Source organism: Lepus europaeus, chromosome 16, assembly GCF_033115175.1.
Source record: "Lepus europaeus isolate LE1 chromosome 16, mLepTim1.pri, whole genome shotgun sequence".
Taxonomy (NCBI): Eukaryota; Metazoa; Chordata; class Mammalia; order Lagomorpha; family Leporidae; genus Lepus; species Lepus europaeus.
In genome coordinates, this window is record NC_084842.1 from 41133666 (window position 1) to 41151615 (window position 17950).

At 41.7% G+C, this 17950-nt stretch overlaps 1 protein-coding gene across 2 annotated transcripts in view; it reads right to left on the bottom strand.

Annotated features, from left to right (window-relative positions):
* Positions 1 to 17950, bottom strand: part of PALLD (palladin, cytoskeletal associated protein) — a 446867-nt gene that overhangs the window by 217418 nt on the left and 211499 nt on the right. For both annotated transcript variants that reach the window (XM_062213617.1, XM_062213618.1), the window contains one exon: positions 1387 to 1506. In XM_062213617.1, the coding sequence (XP_062069601.1) occupies positions 1387 to 1506 (120 nt within the window). The remainder of the gene's footprint in view (positions 1 to 1386; positions 1507 to 17950) is intronic.

Consider the following 17950-nt stretch of genomic DNA (forward strand, 5'->3'; position numbering starts at 1 on the left):
TAAATGGAACACTCAAAAATATTTGTTGATTATGTTTGGCCATCACACATGGACCCCAGATGAAAATGGGGACTATTACACACCAATTTTTGCCACTCACATTGCTGGTGCACTGCACTACTGCTACAGCCATTCAGTGGGACAGTTCCCCAGTCAACTCAACATACTCGGATCCTTCCTGCTCTGTAATGCCAGTGATGACCATGGGGTTCCCTTTTCACACTTTAAGTTCTAATTTATATCAGCCACTTCCCCACGAAGATGGACCTTAATCTTTCTTCTTAATTAAGACGCAAAGCATCTACAGTGGCCACGCTAACATCCCTAAGCAGTTTTAGTTGTGCCTCTGCTGCCACCTAGCACCAAGTTCTTGATCTAAGGAATCTAAGTGCAATTCAATTGTTCTCTCCAAATCTATCTCTTGCAGCCAACCATCTATTTGTCGACTCCCCACTATGTATCTAACCACATGCCAGGCTTGGCTGAAGAGATATTTTTAAAATCTCAGTAAGATGAATATTAGAGTTGAGGTCATTAAAATAAGCTAAAGTAAACCCACTGGTAATAGTAGAAAACAGTAAACTAAAACTTACATAAACCGAAAAAGCTGCTTCATATCACTCTAACTAGTGGCAAGTTTAGTTTAGAAAATATTCATGCATGTTTGAGTATCTGTTTTAATAATACAACATTCTGCTGTGTTTTCCATACCACAATTATACAAGGGGCCTTGAAAAGGTTCATGGAAAATTTGTATTATGAAAAAACTTTGTATGGATTTCAAAAATTTTTGCACCAAAATAAATGTGCCTTTTAATTCCATTTTCCAAGAACTTTTAAAAGTACCCTCAAATACTGTCGTTCACAGATACCATCCATGAAATGTAATCCTTACAGCATCTCTGAAGTACATTAGGCTGATCTTGCATTAGCTTTCCAGAGACTTCAATAGCAGACTGAACAATGATTTCTTTGTCCAGGTATCTCTTGATCTCAGGGGTTGGCCCTGCTGAGAACAGCGACTGCACCTCTGGTTTGGAAGTGGCCTTTGGATGCGAATCTGTTTCTAGGTTATCACGAAGATGTTTGGAAACCAGCTACATTGTGTCCAAGACTAAGACTGCAGGAGTTTAACAAGAGCCCATGTGTGCACCCTCCCCACAGGATCATTACCTCTTTGTCTGTCACCTTCATTCTCACTCCCTCCTGCCCCCTCCCCCAACGCCTTTTGTTTCTCCGTGAACCATCTGATTGTTAGAGCTACTCCTAGAGTGGTGGCACATTCCTAAAGGCTGAGCCTCCTTCCTGGGACAGCTCCCCTCTGCTGTGGCCAACCGCAACTAGGGCCTGGGAACAGAACCCACTCATTTCTGACGCCCCACATACCGGAGGTGACAACCAGCTGGGCGGTGCTGGTTACGGAGCCGTAATCATTTCTTGCAGAGCATGTAAAGATGCCTGCATCTTCAGGAAAAGTCTCCGCGATAACCAGGGTGCAGATCTCCTCTGGAGGGGAAGACAGCAGAGTAAGGCATCAGAATGGAGCCACAGACACTCTTGTCTTTGTACAACAAGCAAATCAGGGAATGACTACTACAGAACTGATTCACAAAAGTGGTCACAACGAAACTCTTTACATTTGATACAGGAGTTTTAGGGATAATAATGCTTTTTTTGGTAAAAAAAAAAAACCCTATATAAAATAACTTTTATTTGAAGAAAGAAGGGAGATAAAGGGAGAGAAAAAGAAAAAGAATGAATTCCTGTTTCCTGGTTTACTTCCCTAAATGGCCACAATGCCCAGGGTTGGGATAAGCCTGGACTTGGCTAAAGCTGGGAGCTGGGAACTCAATCCAGATCTCCCATGTGGGAGACAGGAACCCAATTACTTGAGCCATCACTGTGTCCCAGGGTCAGCAACAGCAGGAAGCTAGACTCAGCTGTCTGAGCTGGGGATTGAACCCTGGTACTCCAACATCGGGTGCCTGTATCTTAGCCTCAGTGATTTTAGAGAGAAGTGTTAAAAACAAAACAAAAGAAAAATATTAGTTTTCTCATCTACAAAAGGAGATAGATATCCCCAGTGGGGACATCCATGAAGACAAAATGATATATTTGCAAGTGTGTAACTGCATTTCACATGTGGAAGATGCTCCCTTCGAGTTTACTTGATTTTATGTGGAAGTTCTTTCTATGCAATCTAGCTGCCTCTCACTTCTGCTCAACTGAATACAGATTTCCTGAAATGCTGACAATGGGGAAAAAAGAACATGATCTGCAAATATCTGATCTGCAGATAATCACTCCAGACGCTCCATGGTGTGGCAGTGGTGCACAGCACGAAAAGCCCGGGTTCAAAGCAACTGTCCGGGCTGGAGTAAGGGTCCCACCACAGCTTGGCTTTGTGACTTTGGCCAGCCTCCCCAACTCCTTACCTGTAAAATGGAGATAACAACAGAGCCTTCCTTACAGGCTTGCGTTATTTATGACATGTAAAATTAACCACCATAAGGAATGAGGATGATGAAGATGACAATAGCTAAAAGCCCTTATTATAACTTGGTACCATCATCAGCACTTCACATAGATTAATATGATTTAATCTTTACGTCAGCCTTACAAGTTAGTTATTAAATTTTTTTTGTTATTATTAAATTTTTATTTATTTATTTTTCTACTTTATTTGAAAAGCAGTGAGAAAGAGAAAGAGAGAGAAAGAGAGACTTTCACCCATTGGTTCACTCCCCAAATGACCCCCAAGAGCCAGAGCTGGGCCAGGCCCAAGCCAGGAGCCCGGAACTCCATCCAGGTCTCCCATGTGCATGGCAGGACTCCAAGTACTTGAACCACCATTTTTTGCCTCCCAGAGGCATTAGCAGGAAGTTGGACTGGAAGCAGGGGAGCCAGGACTAGAACCAGGCACTCCAAGATAGGACAGTCTCATTCCAAGTGGATTCTTTTTTTTGTTTTTTAAAGATTCATTTATTTAATTGAAAGAACTACACACACAGAGAGAAGGAGAAGCAGAGAGAAAGAGAGAGGTCTTCCATCTGCTGGTTCACTCCTCAATTGGCCGCAACGGCCAGAGCTGTGCTGATCCGAAGCCAAGAGCCAGGAGCTCCTTCTGGGTCTCCCATGTGGGTGCAGGGGCCCAAGGACTTGGCCCATCCTCTATTGCTTTCCCAGGCCACAGCAGAGAGCTGGATTGGAAGTGGAGCAGCTGGGACTCGATTGGTGCCCATATTGGATGCCAGCACTGCAGGCAGTGGCTTTACCCATCATGCCACAGCACGGGTCCCCCAAGTGGCATATCAACTGCTTTGACAAATGTCTTCCCTGGTGATTATTAGTATTAATGCATTTAATTGACTGGACACTGAAGCACAATAAGCCTGATAGATTATCCCAAGTTCACCTAGCTGGTAAGTGGTAAAATCAGGATTCAAACCAAGCTGGGCTCCAGACTTGACACTCCTAAAAACCACCTATTCTTATGACATGACATATTGTGCTTAGAACAGTGCATAAGTATAGTAAACGCTTTGTGGACAGGAGATGTTAGTATTAAAAGGAAGCTCTAACTATAGTATATCAGCTGTTTTTAGGTTGAATAATTATCTTCACTGTAGCATAAAATCATATATCTGGATAATGTAAGACTTTATATTACAGATTTTTCTGTAAAATATGGTTGCAATTATGATGTCTTTGAATCCATGCCCTTTGTAATGTGGCTAACAGCTCCTTCCATTAAGTGACGCAGCCCTTGAAACTTGACTGCCCATGCAAGTTGCTAGAATATGGTAGAAGTGATGTTATGGCCAATTCCAAGCCAAAAGCCTCAGGGATAATTGCCCATTTCTGCTCTGTCTCTTGGAACCCAGGTCAATCTGCAGATGGACAAGGCTGTGCTAGCCTGCTGGGGGAGGAGGCCACATGGAACAGGCAGACACCATTCCCAAAGAGACCATCCTAGCCTCACGAACTCATTCCTGGCCAATCTGCAGGCTGACCACAGCCATCCTGAGGGAGTCCAGCTGAGACCAGCTGAGTCCAGTGCAGACCAGAAGAACTGCTCCACTGAGGCCAAGCCAAACGGCTGACCCATACAATTATGAACTAAACAAATGGTTGCTGCCTTAAGTCACTAATTTTGGCAGTGCTATATTGTGTACCGTGTTAACAGACATAGTTTGGTAAGACAAAACTCTTCTCTTCCAAACTCCTTCACTGACCTTCTGCCAAGAGCAAACTGGCAGGATCACAGAGCACCACTGGTGCCCTCAAGCTGACCGCCAGCGCTGAAAATCGCACGTCTATCGCGAAATGATCTGTGCTTCCAATACCAGAGGGAAATAAGGACTGGGCAAAAGGGCTACCCTGGAATAAAAACATTTTTGTCTATTAAAAGATAGTTTTAAATGTTTAGATTTAAAAAAATGAAAATATAAATAAAGTGAAAAATTGTTCTTCATAATCAGATACCCCTTAATAATCTGATTCTAGAAATATAAAGTCTATTGCATGATTCTAGAAAAAAATGGGTGTGCCTATTTCAATTTTTTTTTTTTTGACAGATAGAGTTAGACAGTGAGAGAGAAAGACAGAGAAAGGTCTTCCTTTCATTGGTTCACCCCTCAAATGGCTGCCACGGCCAGAGCTACGCAGATCCAAAGTCAGGAGCCAGGTGTTTTCCTCCTGTCTCCCATGTGGGTGCAGGGGCCCAAGTCCTTGGGCCATCTTCTACTGCTTTCCTGAGCCACAGTAGAGAGCTGGACTGGAAGAGGAGCAACCCAGACTAGAACCCGGTGCCCATATGGGATGCCGGCGCCGCAGGTGGAGGATTAACCAAGTGAGCCACATTGCCGGGCCCCCCTATTTCAAAATTTATTCAAATATTATCAAGCTACATAGCTTTTGATGTATCTTTACTTGGTCAAATCTGTCTATTTTTATATGGTCAAGGAATATGCCCTATGTGCATCACTGCATTCGTCTCCATTTCTCACTCCATCCTTGGGCCTTATCCCACACCTAAGCCTTACCCCATCCCCTGATCATGCTGATGATAATCTGCTCAGCAGACTGTTAAAGGTAAAATGCTAAGCATTCTCTTCTTTTGAAATATCAAGTTCCTTCATGAAAGACCTAGGGACTTTAGTGGTCAAAAGCTTTTGAGAAGTTAGCTCAGTGATGTAGGTCAAGGAAACTGGTTTCTAAGAGGTATTAATACAGATTTCGAGTTGCAGGAGTTATGAAAACACAGATCTCATTCTTTCATGGTATTATTCAACTGGATGTGAAAAACAGTTCATTGTAGGACAGAAAATGGATAAATGAGCTTAATAAAGATAAATTGAAGGAACTGAAATTATTTAGTTAAAAATAAAGAATGACAGAGGATAAACACTTAAAGACTCCACTTCAGAAGTATCTACATAACCAAACACTTAGATGCAGGAAGCACAGCTGTTGCCAGGGTTGGAAGGCGAGATAATGGGGAATTTCTGATATGTGGGTATTCTGCTTTATCCATGCAACATGAAAAAGTCCTCTAGATCTACCATATAATACTGTGTGTACTTACAGTAATATATTGTAACTAACGATTTAAGAAGGTAGAGTCTATGTTATGTGCCTCTTAGCATAATAAAGAAAAAAGGGCAATTAAATATATATTAAATATTCTTCCATTCAAATGCTAATTTAGGTAAAAAACATTGCTATAACTAACACAAATGTAAAGAAATTAGTATGCAAGAAGCTGCTCAAATATTCTCCCATCTTTCTAGAAGAACAGAAAGAATAACCGGTCAGTAAGTACAGTAGGCGAGAAGGAAGGTTCAGTGAATGGAAGGACTTGTTACTGAATGGCTGTAAGATGTAAAGATTTTAGAAGTCAAGTCTGGAATTTCCTTCCAGAACAGCTTATAAAAACCTTTGGATTTCATCAATCTACTTCCTGATTATTTCTAAGAACACACTGTCTTAATGTCCTGTAGCTACAGATATGAAGATAAAGAATTCCTAGATGCTGCCCTCAAGTTGTTTGTAATCTCGTTTAGGGGTGAGACAGGTGCTCTTCCAAAATTTAAATCCTCAGATCTATTCCAGCTCCAAAAGTGAACACTCTTAGTGTTTACATGCAAGGAGGCAAGGAGGATTTTTTTTTTTTTAGGCCTCCTTTATTCTAAATTGTGCTGTCCTGAAAAGGTAGGTAGGTCAGTTGCCACCGAAAACATTCATCAGAAAGTACTAGTTTGCCAAAAGTTCATGAAATGCAAAATGGAAGTAGCAAATATGATCCAGATTCCAGGATGGCTGTATAGGGAAAAGAGGTGCTGCTGGTGACCAGGGGAGGAGAGCCGAGAAGGGCATTCCCCGGGGAGAGTTGGCGAGCCGTCCGCAATGGGAATTCTACAGAAGGAAGAGGGATGCTGTGCAGCAGCGTGGGAGGTGCGGAGGCACAGCAGAGAGTGCAGACGCCACACACAACTGCTGCAGCCCCTGGCTGCAGGAGATGCCAGCAGCTAAAACAGACTGCCGCAGCTGGGCCACCAGCGATATTGCCTGAGGGAGTACCTTACGGACCACACTCACCTTAGTCTTACCTGGAGCCCTAGCCGGGGCCAGGGTACTCACCTAATCCAGTGAAGGGAAAGCCCATTCTTTCTCCCCATCCCCTCAACAAGGGTGCCTGGCAACCAGCAGGGAGAAAGTGCCATCTAGGAGCAAAAGAGGCTGCAGGAGCTTGCACGTGCAAGACCAGTGCATTTTACCAGAGGGAAAAATCTGCATTACCCACTGACTGAGTCTGGCTGGGAGGTTGACAGGGGGCTGGGAACCCATTTAAGATTGTAAGGTGCTCCAATCTCCTCAACCTATCAGAGGCTCCTGGGCTGAAACTGCCAAGGCAGAGCACCCACAGCTGGCCGGCTCTGGGTACACCTCTGCTCTCTCCAATGACAGAGCAGGCTCACAGGGCTGAGGGGATACTCTTCACCCCATGACTGTGGGAGCTTTCTATGCTATGACTGTGGGAAATCTGTGACCACAAGATAGGGTACAGGGTGTATCTGGGGCTTAGGACAATCACGCTGTCTGGCGTCAGAGGGTCAGAGTTCCTTGACTGCCTGAGGTAGTTTGTGACAGAGGGTTCCTTGCTCACAATGAGGACCACAAAGATCTCTAGTGTGGTTCATGCACCAGCATGGACTTGGGATGTACCCACTGTGGGCTAACCCTGATCATTTATCACCCTGTAACAAAAGAGGTGAGGATGTGATTAGGCAAACAGGCATGATCATACCCTCTCCCCTGCTGACAATAGAGAAGATCTACCCATGCAAAACTTGGGTGTCACCCTTGATTCTCACCTCACCCTTGAGTACTGACCAGAGCTCACTGGCTACACCCAGCATACCTTTCCAGGTATTCATTGAAGAAGCAGACACTCCACTAACCAACAGAGGCATAGTTCAAGGGTAAAACACATTAGAGGGGGCCAGCACTGTGGTGCAGCAGGTTAAAGCCCTGGCCTGCAGTGCCAGCATCCCATATGAGCACCATTTCAAATCCCAGCTGCTCCACTCCCAATCCAGCTCCCTGCTAATATGCCTGGCAAAGCAGCAGAGATGGGCCCAAGTCTTTGGGCCTCTGCACCTACGTGGCAGATCCAGAAGAAGCTGTGGCTCTTGGCTCCAATTGGCTCAGCTCTGGCTGTTGCGGTCATTTGAGGAGTGAAGATGGAAGACCCCTCTCTCTCTGTGTCTCTACCTCTTTCTGTAACTCTGTCTCTCAAATAAATAAATCTTTTTTAAAAAAATCCCATTGGGGAAAAAACCAACAAGTATTTACACAAGTGCCTAAAAATAAATGCAGAATAAAAGAAATAAGAAAAAGGAAGACAACATGACTCCCAAAGGAACACACTTCATTATTAGAGTGTGAAGACGAAGAGACTGATGAAATGCCTGACAAGAAATTCAAAAGAACGGTAACAGGATTACAAAGAAACAATGAGAAGCAAATTCAAAACTTAAGAAATTTATATATGAAATTGAGGAAAATTCTGCTGGAAGACAGAGATTTTGAAGAGAAATCAAACTAAAATACCAGAAATGAAGGAATCAATATACCAAATAAAAATACAGTGGAAAGTCTGAACAGACCTCACGAGGCAGAAGAGAGAATATCCAACCTAGGAGACAAATCTTTGGAAATAGCTCCATCGGACCAAAAAAAGTAGAAGAAATTAGAAAAATTAAAAACATACTATCAAATGACCCAACACACAGATCTAAGGAGTTCCTGATGGTGTGCAAAGAGGACCATTCAATAACATAATTATAGAAAACTTCCTCAATTTTGAAAAACAAAGGGGCATCCATCTACAGGAAGCACACAGAACTAACTCCTATAGACGTGATCAGAAAAGATCTTCACCAGGATACACTGTAGTCAAACTTTCAAAAATACAACATAAAGAAAAGATTCTAGAATGTGTGTGAGAGAAACGCCAGAGCACCTTGGGAGAGGATCTCTAATTAGACTCACAACTCATCAGAAACTCGACAGACTAGGACAGAATGGAGAGACATAGTCCAAGTCTTAAGAGAAAAAGTCTGTCAGTGCAGAACACTGTACTCTGCAAAGCTCTCATTTATGAATGAAGGCGAGATAAGACCTTCCATAATAAACAGAAACTGAAAGAACTTGTCACCACTCCTCCAGCCTTACAAAAGATGATTAAGGATGTGCTACACACAGAAACATAGCCATCACTATGAAAGAGTGTGAAGGCAGGAAATCACCAATAACAGTACAAAGGAAATATAAAGGAAACAATAGGAATATTCATGAAGAAATGGCAGGGCCAACTAGTTACTTATCAATAGTAACCTTAAATGGAAATGGCCTAACCTCTCAGATTAAAAGATACAGACTGGCTGAATAGATTTAAAAATAAGACCCATCTATTTTCTACCTACAAGAAACACTCTTCACCAACAAAGATACAGGCAGACTGAAAGTAAAGGGATGCAAAAAGATATTCTACACTTATCGAAAGCAAAAACAACAGGTTTAGCAGTCGTAATATCAGACAAAATGGATATTAACACAGAAATTGTTAAAACAAAGAATGGCATCATGTTATAATTAAGGGATCTATTCAATTGGAAAATGTGACTATAATAAATGTGTATGCACCCAATGCCAGGGCTCCTGGCTGTTGAAAATAAATATTAATGGAAATAAAGGGAGACACAGACTCCAATAAAACAGTAATGGGAGACTCTGACATCCCACTTTTATCCACGGACAGAGCAACTAGACAGAAAATCAACAAAGAAGTAACAGAGCTAATCGACAGTATGGATCAAATGAAGCTAACTGATATCTAGAGAACATTTCATCCCACAGTTGAAGAATACATATTTACATATTGTTTTCACCAGTGCATGGAACTTTTCTCTAGGATACACCACATGCTAGGACATAAAGCAAGTCTCAGCAAATTCACAAAACAACAACAACAACAACAACAAAAACCCAACTGAAATCATACCATGTATCTTTCCTGACCACAATGGAATGAAGCTGGAAATTAACAAGTTAAGATTCTCTAGGAAATTTACAAACACATGGAGACTGAACAACACCCTCCTGAACAAAAAGTGGATCATAGAAGAAATCAAAAGGGTAATAAAAAACTTCCTGGAACCCAATGGAGATGACAATAGGACATATCAAAACTCATGTGATACAGAAAAGCAGTGTTGAAAGGGAAGTTTATGGCAATTGGTACCTACATGAAGGAATTGGAAAGGTACCAAATGCATGAGCTACTGATGCACCTCAAGGACCTAGAGAAACAACAACAAACCAAACCACAAATTAGTAGAAGAAAAGAATAATTAAAATTAGAGAAGAAATTTAAAAAATTGAAACTAAAGCTACAGTACAAAAGGTCAGTGAAATGAAGAGCTAATTTTTGAAAAAAAATAAAATAAAAAAGAGGGAGAAGACCCAAATCAATAAAATAAGAGATGAAAATGTAAATGTAACAATAGATAGCACAGAAATAAAAAGAATTACTACAAATTGCTTTATGCCAACATACTGGAAATCTAGAAGAAATGGATTCCTGGACACATATAATCTACCAAAATTGAGTCATGTAAACATAGAAAACCTAAATACAGCAATAACTAACACAGATATTGAATCAATAATAAAGACCTTTCAAACAAAGAAAAGCCAAGGACTAGACAGTTTCACTGCTGAATTCTGCCAGACTTTTAAATAACTAATTCCAATTCTTCTCAAACTATTCCAAACAACTGAAACAGAGGGAATCCTCCCAGATGCCTTCTATGAGGCGGGGTCATCTTAGTTCCAAAACCAGAAAAATACAAGAAAGAGAACTACAGAATGACACATCAGAAAGATCATTCGTCTGACCAAGTGGGATTTATCCGTAGTATGCAGAGATGGTTCAACATATGCGATTCAATAAATGTGACATATTACATTAACAAATTGAAGAAAACAAAGCATATAGATTATCTAAAGAGATGCAGAGAAAGCATTTGATAAAATACAACCTCCTTTCATGATAAAACCTTCAACAAATTGGGTACAGAAGGAATATTCCTCAACACAATCAAGGCAATATATGACAAACCCATAGCCAGCAACATATTTTTTTTTTTCTTATTAGACAGGCAGAGTTAGTGAGAGAGAGACAGAGAAAAAGGTCTTCCTTCCGTGGGTTCACCCCAGAAATGGCTGCTACAGCCAGTGCGATGCGCCGATCTGAAGCCAGGAGCCAGGTGCTACCTTCTGGTCTCCCATGCAGGTGCAGGGGCCCAAGCACTTGGGCCATCTTCCACTGCCTTCCTGGGCCTCAGCAGAGAGCTGGACTGGAAGAGGAGCAACCAGGACTAGAACTTGGCATCCATATGGGATGCCGGTGCCGCAGGCGGAGGATTAGCCAAGTGAGCCACGGTGCCGGCCCCAGCAACACATTGAATAGGGAAACATTGGAAGCATTTCCATCAAGATCTAGAACCAGATAAGGATGCCCACTTTCACCATTGCTATTCAATATAGTCCTGGAATTTTCAGTCAGAGACATTAGGCAAGAAAAAGAAATCAAAGGGATACAAATTGGGAAAGAAGAAGTCAAATTACCCATTTGCAGATAACATGATTCTATACATAGAGAAACCAAAAGTCTCCACTAAGAGACTAATGGAACTCAAAAAAGACTTTAGTAAAGTTTCAGGATATAAAATTAGCACACAAAAATCAATGGCCTTTATATACACAAACAATGACATGACTGAACATGTAAGATCAGTTCCATTCACAATAGCTACAAAAAATTAAATACCCTGGGATAAATTTAACCAAGAATTTGAAAGATCTCTACAATAAAAATTACAAATGGCCTTTAACCCTATCATGTCTACAAAATCCAAACTAAACCTACCATCTTAAGTTTCTTCCTTTTCCTTTCTAGAGCATTCTTCCACCTACTGGCCATGGCAATGGCCATGTCTCCCATACAGGCAGCAGGGGCCCAACCGCCTGAGCCATATTCCGCAACTCTCCCAGGCGCATTAGCAGGGATCAGAATGGGAAGTGGAAGTACCAGGGATCGAACAGGTTATGGGATGCTGCGGTCACAGGAGGTGGCTTACCGCACTGTGCCATGACACTGCCTCACTTTTTTATTTATAAATTTGCACTTTTTGAACAGGTAATACAAATACAAGGTATAAAACTGAAAAGCTATAAGCAGGTACATGATTCTCTATCCTTTAAATAATTGTTAAAAAAATTTCATGAGGTTTTGATTTGAAATTAAAACGTAGTTAAACATGTTTCAGCTGATATGTACTCATTATAACATGTTAAAAAGAGCAGAGGTATATAAAGAGATAGTAAAAAATGGAATTAATCTTAGTATAAATATTGTTTTGAAATACATACACAGAAGAGGTTTTCCAAAAAGGTCATGAAAAATGCATACTACAAAAAACTACACACATATTTCAAAAATTTTGTATGCAAATAAACTTATCTTTTATTGTCATTTCCCATGAACTTGTAAAGTACCCTCAAAAAGCATTTTATTTGGGCAAAAATATGTGAAAAAAATCACAAGAAAATATAGCAGTCTCTAAAAAGCTCAAAGATATTTACCTCAATTGCAAGATACTCTGAGTTTTTAATATGCTGTTAGTCTCAAGTGAAACAAAATTATTTTTTTATATTGAAGTGTGGTATCACTAAACACTTTCTGTGCTAGAAATAATTTTTTTAAAAACTGGCTAATTAAAAACTCAACCCTAGTTTTTTTATGAATACCTAGTACATATTTTTTTGAGATTAAGCAATATAATTAAATTTATTTTCCTATATAGTTATTTCCTAATTATCCATGGGCAGATTGTTCATATTTTGGAATTTTTATAGCCATTTGTCACTTAAATAATTAGACATAATTATTTAGTGTAGTAATTTTTATGAAACATGTATTCTTTTTTTAAAGATTTATTTTATTTATTTGAAAGACAGAGTTACAGAGAGAGGTAGAAACAGAGAGACAGTAGATACATCTGCTGGTTCACACCCCAGATGGCCTCCGTGGCCGGAGCTGAGCCCATCTGAAGGCAGAAGCCAGGAGCTTCTTTCGGGTCTCCCACGCGGGTGCAGGGGCCCAAGCACTTAGGTCATCTTCCACTGCATTCCCAGGCCATAGCAGAGAGCTGGATCAGAAGTAGAGCAAGCCGGCGCCACGGCTCACTAGGCTAATCCTCCGCCTTGCGGCGCCGGCACACCGGGTTCTAGTCCCGGTCGGGGCACCGGATTCTGTCCCGGTTGCCCCTCTTCCAGGCCAGCTCTCTGCTGTGGCCAGGGAGTGCAGTGGAGGATGGCCCAAGTGCTTGGGTCCTGCACCCCATGGGAGACCAGGAGAAGCACCTGGCTCCTGCCATCGGATCAGCGCGGTGCGCCGGCCGCAGCGCGCCAACCGCGGCGGCCATTGGAGGGTGAACCAACGGCAAAAGGAAGACCTTTCTCTCTGTCTCTCTCTCTCACTGTCCACTCTGCCTGTAAAAAAAAAAAGAAGAAGAAGTAGAGCAGCCGGGACTAGAACCGGCGCCCATATGGGATGCCAGTGCTTCATGCCAGGGCTTTAACCCGCTGTGCCACAGCGCCAGCCCCAAAACATGTATTCTTGAAGAGCATACATTATTTATATGCTGTGACCACACCTGCAACAGGCAGTTTTCTGTGTGCAATCCTGGGCCTCACTGAACTCATGATGATGACAGCTGACTTTGAAATTCAGATTTCACCACTGAATAAAAAATGTCTTTTAAATTTTATGATCAAAACAGACCTTGAAAAGACATATTTGGCATACCCAGGGTGAATATTAATTTATATGGATAACACACTACAGAACATTCTGCTTTCCTGGTATTTACCTAGATGGAAAACAAACCCAACTGAGTTCAATGTTAGTAGAATGTTTACATTCCGTGCTGGAACATTGACAATAACAATAGGAAAAATCTGTTCATTCCAATTCTGGATTCAAGTTTCATATTGGGGTTTATAATTTTAATGTTTTTTTCCCATGAATTATGCTCAAATTAAGACCACAACCAACCTCACAGGCAGCGGTGGTGTAAAATGGAGGGCCCGTATAAACCACGTGTGCTCACCTCTGCTCACCTGAGCACCTCCAGCAGCGCCAAAGATGCCCTATCTCAAGATGCATCCTGAGAACTGGAAAACGCCACTAATACCTGGTGTACAACTGTGAAGCATATTTTACACTTCTGATATCCTTGGGCCCGGTGCCGCAGCGTAGCAGTTTAAGCTGCTGCCTGCAGTGCGGACATCCCACATGGGCAACAGTTTGAGTCCCGGTTGTTCCACTACTAATCCAGCTCCCTGCTAATGTGCCTGGGAAAGCAGTGGAGGATGGCTCAGGTGCTAGGCCCCTGCACCCATGTGGGAGACCTGGAAGAAGATCCTGACTTTGGCTTGGTCTAGCCTTGGCTATTGAGGCCATCTAGGGAGTGAACCAGTGGATGAAGAGTGCTCTCTCCCTCTCTCCCTCTCTTTCTCTCTGTAACTCTGCCTTTCAAACAAATATAGCTTTAAAAATTATAAAATATGGGGCTGGTGCTGTAGTGCAACGGGTTTATGCCCTGGCCTGAAGCTTCTGCAACCCATATGGGTGCCGGTTCAAGACCTTGCTGCTCCACTTCCAATCCAGCTCTCTGCCGTGGTCTGGGAAAACAGTAGAAGATGGCCCAAGGCCTTGAGCCCCTGCACCCACGTGGGAGACCTGGAGGAAGCTCCTGGCTCCTGGATTTGGATCGGCTCAACTCCAGCCATTGCGGCCAATTGGGGAGTGAACCATCGGATGGAACACCTCTCCCTCTCTCTCTCTCTGCCTCTCCACTCTCTGTTTGACTTTTAAATAAATAAATAAATCTTTTTTTAAAAAAAGAAACTTAAGATTTAAAAAATTATAAAATAAAAAAGAACTCCATCTAAAAGAAAAGATTCTTACATTTTTCAAATCAGTGATTTTCAAAGATGAAGAAACCCTAAAGGACAGAAAAAATTAACTGACATCTGCAGGATCCACAGGACCCTGCATTACTTTGGTTTTATTTCTATCCTACATTTGGTCCTTGATGCACAGTCCATGATCTAGACATACTATTATTTAAATTTGTATGGTGGTGTTTCTCAGACTTGCTTGAAGAAGAGAACCATCTGGGACACTTGTTCCACTTGTTAAATATGTCGATTTTCTACTCCTCTCTTCTCCCCAAGAGATTCTGCTTCAGCAGAGCTGGGCAGGGACAAAGATTTTTTTTTGTAATATGCTTTCCAGATGATTTTTAAAAGTGTTTATAGCAAATTTTTTAATATTTATTTTTGTTTTTATTTGAAAGGCAGAGAGAGAAAGAAACAGAGACAGAGACAGATCTTCCATCTGCTGGTTCATTCTCTAAATATCTGAACAGCCAGGGCTGGGCCAGGCCCAAGCCAAGAGCCAGGAACTTAATCCAGGTCTCCCACAGGGATGGCCAGAATCTAAGTACATGAGCCATCACCTGCTGCCTCCCAGAGTGTGTATTGGCAGAAAGCTAGATATGAAGTACAGCTGGGACTTGACCCAGTCACCCCAGTGGGAGATGGGAGTGTCTGAAGTGCAACTTAACCACTGCACCAAACACCTGCCCCTCCAGGTGATTTTTATCAAAAGGAAAATATAGAAAACCTCATCTTAAAAAAAGATAGATTTCAAATATTTTTACTTGGAATACAGAAGAGAGGTACTTTTTTTTTTTTTTAAACAAAAGACCCTAGTTTAGTGGGAATATAGACTACAGCTATGAACAATAATTGAATGGAAAACCAACCATTTCACCTATATACAATAAATTTTAAAGTAATCACAGATCATTAAAACTACTGTGGTATAACGTTCTTTTTTTAACATTTAATTATTTATTTGAAAGGCAGAGTTACAGAGAGGCAGAGGCAGAGGCAGAGGCAGAGAGAGAGAGAGAGAGAGAGAGAGCGATCTTCCACCTGCTGGTTCACTCCCCAAATGGCTGCAACAGACAGAACTGTACTGGGCAAACCTGAAGCCATGAGCTTCTTCCAGGTCTCCCACGCGGGTACAGGGGCCCAAGGACCTGGGCCATCTTCTACTGCTTTTCCAGGCCATAGCAGAGAGCTGGATCAGCAGCGAAGCAGCCAGGTCCTAAACTGGAGCCCATATGGGATGCTGGCATTGTAGGCAGTGGCCTTACCCACTACACCACAGTGCCAGAACCAACATTCATAACCACTGGTCTCACAAAGACATAAAACAAGGTCTTAGAAAACTGCATTTTCAGTGATACTGATTCACAGGATTTTTTTTTGTCACACATATATCTGTGTCTCACATGTAAAAACAAACACAAGTGGTGTTTGTCTTTCTGGGTCCAACTTATTTCACTCAACACGATGTCCTCCAGTTGTGTTCATTTTGCTGCAAATGGTAGTCTTTTATAGCTGAATAATATTCCACTCTGTGGATATAACACATTTTCTTTATCCATTCATCTGATGATGGACACCCTGGGTAGTTCCAAATTTTGGTTATGTGAATAGTGCTGCTATAAACATGGTGGTACAGGTATCTCTGATACACTGTGTTCAAGTCTTTTGGGTATATATCCAGTAGTGGGATTGCTGAATCATATGGCAGGTCTATTTCTAGTTTTCCACAGTGGTTGTACTAATTTACATTCCCACCAACAATGTACAAGTGTCCCCCTTTGCCCACATCCTCACTAGCATTTGTTATGCTCTGTGTTCTGGATTTGAGCCATTGAGAGGGTGAGGTGATATCTCATTATGGTTTTGATTTTCATTTCCCTGAAGGCTTGTGATGTTGAGCATTTTTTCATATATTTGTTGGCCATTTGTGGTTTTTTTTTTGGAGAATTGTCTATTAAAGTCCTCTGCCCATTTCTCAACTCAACTGGTTTTTTGTGTTGTTGTTGAGTTTTTTACTTTTTTTTTTTTTGACAGGCAGAGTGACAGACAGACAGAGAGAAAGGTCTTCCTTTTGCCGTTGGTTCACCCTCCAATGGCCACCACGGCCAGCGCACTGCGCTGATCCGAAGGCAGGAGCCAGGCGCTTCTCCTGGTCTCCCATGTGGGTGCAGGGCCCAAGGACTTGGGCCATCCTCCACTGCACACCCGGGCCATAGCAGAGAGCTGGCCTGGAAGAGGGGCAACCGGGACAGAATCTGGCGCCCCGACTGGGACTAGAACCCGGTGTGCCGGCGCCGCTAGGCGGAGGATTAGCCTGTTGAGCCATGGCGCCGGCCGAGTTTTTTTAAGTTGCTGATATATTCGAGTTATTAATCTCTTCTCAGAAAGGTGGTTTGCAAATGTTTCTTCCCCATTCTGATGGATGACTTTTCACTCTATTTATCATTTCCTTTGCTGTGCAAAAGCTTCTGAGTTTGATATAGTCCCATCTATTTAGTTTTGCTTTTGTTGCCTGTGTCCAAGAAGTCATTCCCTACACCAGCGTCTTGGAGTGTTTTGCTATATTTTCTTCCAGCAACTTCAGAGTCTCAGGTCATAATTTAAGTATTTGATCCACCTTGAGTTGATTTTTGCATATAGTGAGAGGTACAGATCTAATTTTATTCTTCTACATATGTAAGAGAGATACATTTATATCCAACTCAGTCCCATACATATTTACAGCTACATGGGTACTTTAAAAAGTCTGCATAGTTTTTTTTCATAATATGCATTTCCATTAACTTTTTGAGGATCCTTTGCATTTCAAATTTTTTGCACCCAAGAAAATTTATCTTTTAAATTCAATTTTTTCACAAAAATGCTTAAGTACCTATATAGAACATGAACAAACTTCAAGAAGTCTGTGGAAAGGCTGAACTAAAATATGATGCACATTTCCATGAACTTTTTGAAGATTCCTCCTATAATGGAGTAAAAGTTTCATAAAACATTTACATTTATATAAGGTGCACTCTATTTTTTTTTTCTATTTTATTTTTAAACAGGGTATGCCATCCATTTTTGAGTCATTAGCAGCAACTTTTTTTTGAAAAAAAAAAAAGATTTTTATTTTAAAGGCAAAATGACAGAGAGAAGGAGAGATAGAGAGATTTTCAGATCTGCTTTTTCATACCTCAAATTACCACAACAGCTTTTGCAGGCACATTACAGGAGGCAGGATTGGAAATGGAGCAGCTAGGACTTGAACTGGAGCCCACGTGGGATGCTGGCACTGTAGGCGGCAGTTTAACCCACTGTGCCACAATGCCATCTCTTTATCAACAATTTAAAAAACCCATCCTTGGGCTGGTGT